Source organism: Montipora capricornis, chromosome 3, assembly GCF_036669925.1.
Source record: "Montipora capricornis isolate CH-2021 chromosome 3, ASM3666992v2, whole genome shotgun sequence".
In the NCBI taxonomy this organism is placed as follows: Eukaryota; Metazoa; Cnidaria; class Anthozoa; order Scleractinia; family Acroporidae; genus Montipora; species Montipora capricornis.
The window spans coordinates 12,835,582-12,838,081 of NC_090885.1; the positions used below are offsets into that span (position 1 = coordinate 12,835,582).

General features: G+C 43.4%; 1 protein-coding gene across 1 annotated transcript in view; it reads right to left on the reverse strand.

The window, feature by feature from the left end:
- Positions 1–2,500, reverse strand: part of LOC138039864 (protein phosphatase 2C-like domain-containing protein 1) — a 3,453-nt gene that overhangs the window by 591 nt on the left and 362 nt on the right. Inside the window, exon 2 of the mRNA XM_068885697.1 lies at positions 650–2,109. Within this exon, the coding sequence (XP_068741798.1) occupies positions 913–2,109 (1,197 nt within the window). The 3' untranslated portion in view covers positions 650–912. The remainder of the gene's footprint in view (positions 1–649; positions 2,110–2,500) is intronic.

A 2,500-nucleotide genomic window follows, 5' to 3' on the forward strand; every position in this document is an offset into this window, starting at 1 on the left:
TCCTTGGCAGGATTTGAACCTACGACCTCCGTAACACCGCATGTCGGATGCTCCACCCACTCCACCATATTGGGAGGCGCGGTGGCCTCATGGCTAGTACACTCGACTCCGGATCGAGCGGCTCCGGGTTCGGGTCTTGGCCGGGGAAATTGTGTTGTGTCCTTGTGTTGTGTCCTAGGGGAGGCAGTGTGGCCCAGTGGTTAGGGCGCTTGCCTTGAGACCCGGAGATCCCGGGTTCAAGACCCGCTCTAACCACTGGTTGAATTTGTTCCTGGTAGTCCCTGGTTCGACTTCCCAGCTGCACTTGTAAATAGCCAACTGGTTTGCCTCCGGCCAGTTGGGATTCTTAACAGTTGTTGTTGTTGTTATTCTATTCTGTCGTTTCGTTGAGTTTCATTGGCCCTGAAAAGCCTCTATGGGGAGGGGTCAATTAAGTATGTATATTTGTATTTGTATATTTGAAAAGACACTTTACTTTCACGGTGCCTCTCTTCACCCAGGTGTATAAATGGGTACCGGGGTAACCCTGCGATGGACCCGCATCCCATCCAGGGGGGAGTAGAAATACTCCTAGTCGCTTCATGCCACAGAAACCGGAGATAAGCGCCGGCCTGATGGGCCTTCTAGGCTCGTGGCAGACTTTACCTACCTACCCTACAAGTATGTATGCACAGAGTTCATATACTGTATTTTTATTTTCAATTTTCTTAAAAGAACTATTTTTTTTTAAGTTAGCAATATAACTTCATGCGGTTTTGTCAAAAAAGTATATTATTTTGAATGCAACGTTTGGTGTACAGCAAGATTTCATCAAATACTGTCAGAAATGCGTTTTCGTTTGACGCCTGATAGTGATAATTTACCAAGCGACCTGCCTGTTCTCTACTTCATCCGATTAATGTCGGCGCTTTATCAGCTTAGTTCGCCATCCTCTGCAAACTGAGCGTCCAAAGCCTCTAGGATGTCTGGTGTTACCATTTGCCAGTTGATCATAGAAAATCCGGGCAAAAGGGCAACAAACACTGTGATGTTATCCATTGATTCTGCATAAAGCGCACATTTAACAAGCCTCTCCGACAAGGACTTAGCCAGCAAACGTGCCCTCTCTTCCTTTGTAAGTTCTCTTCCTCCAGAATCCTTCATTGAACGCAAAGTTTTGTCATCCGGGAGAGAGGATCGACGACAACGTAGATATTCGATGCTGACGCCATCTATTACGTCATTATTCCTTGAGTTGGTTGTTTCATCTACATGTTCGGTTTCAACGTCATCTTGTGTTTTCGTAACAAGTTCGTTATTGGCTTTTTTATGGAACAGTGAAAACTTGTCAAAGCTCACTTCACTTTCACTTTTCCACCGTCTTAATTCCGTTTTATTGGCAGCAAAATACCCCGTTGTTACACCAAAATTACTGGTATCGTCAGCTTCACCGACAACTTTTAAATCGAATTTTAAGCCACTCGATCTGTCTGTCAAGTCTTTTTGTTCCTCTTCAAATGCTTTTCTTCTGTTTTGTTTCGTCCCTCGCATAATTTGCCTTTTCACGTCCCTTCGGATCTGTCCGATAAATCCGTTCACAAGATGAACTGTTTCCTCGAACGAGAAGACTTTCCAAAATCCTCCAGAAGCGACAATGATAAGCTGATCACTAGATTCAATGCGAACGTTTTTGACGTCTGGCTCATTGATAACGCATTTCTTTAAGGCCGTATCACCGATGCTGCCTAGACCCCTAGTCACTCCGAGAGCACCATTTACTAGGGCACACCTTTCGGTCTTCACAATGATCCCACTTGAGTTTTTCACACGGTTCCGTTCCTTCTTATTGTACAAATCGTGTTTGTGAGTGAGTACCTTAGCAACGTCGTCATCGCGCAACAAAAGTGCGCCAACGTTCCCCACATTTGCTGCCAAACACGCGTCACGAGACAAAACGCACGTGACTGCTGAGCAACCACTCCATCTACTTTGCGACCGCTCCTCTTGTGACGTCAACAACAGATTTTCTTCAGTTTTACAGAATGCATTTCTAAATGCCGCAGCAATTTGGTTTTTTGTCGGTTTCACTTGTTCGTGTGTTATAATGGAGTCCAGTGAAGTCCATTGAACCTCAGAGAGTTAGATCCAGGGAAAGTGATGTCAAAGACTCACTGGCTTAAAATTTCAGTGTGTGAACGCAGCTTATTAAATATGCAAAACAGGAGTTTAAAAGTCTGAAAGCCCAAAAATGCCTATGCTGCATATTAATTCTGCGGTGTACAGCTACATTGCATTCTTAAACTAGTGAGCCTTTGACGTCATTTTCTCCTAGATCCAGCTCTCTCAAGATCTTAAAGTTAGTAATGGTGGACCATTAAATAAGAAAATTCCAGTTCAAATAAACAGATGGTTTTTTGCAATCAGTGTTTAGTTAACATAATTTTGAAATCCAAAGAAAAATAAGAATTGATTTTTTTGGTCACAGGGACACTTAAGTAAGTTTAACTTAAAATGTAAACAA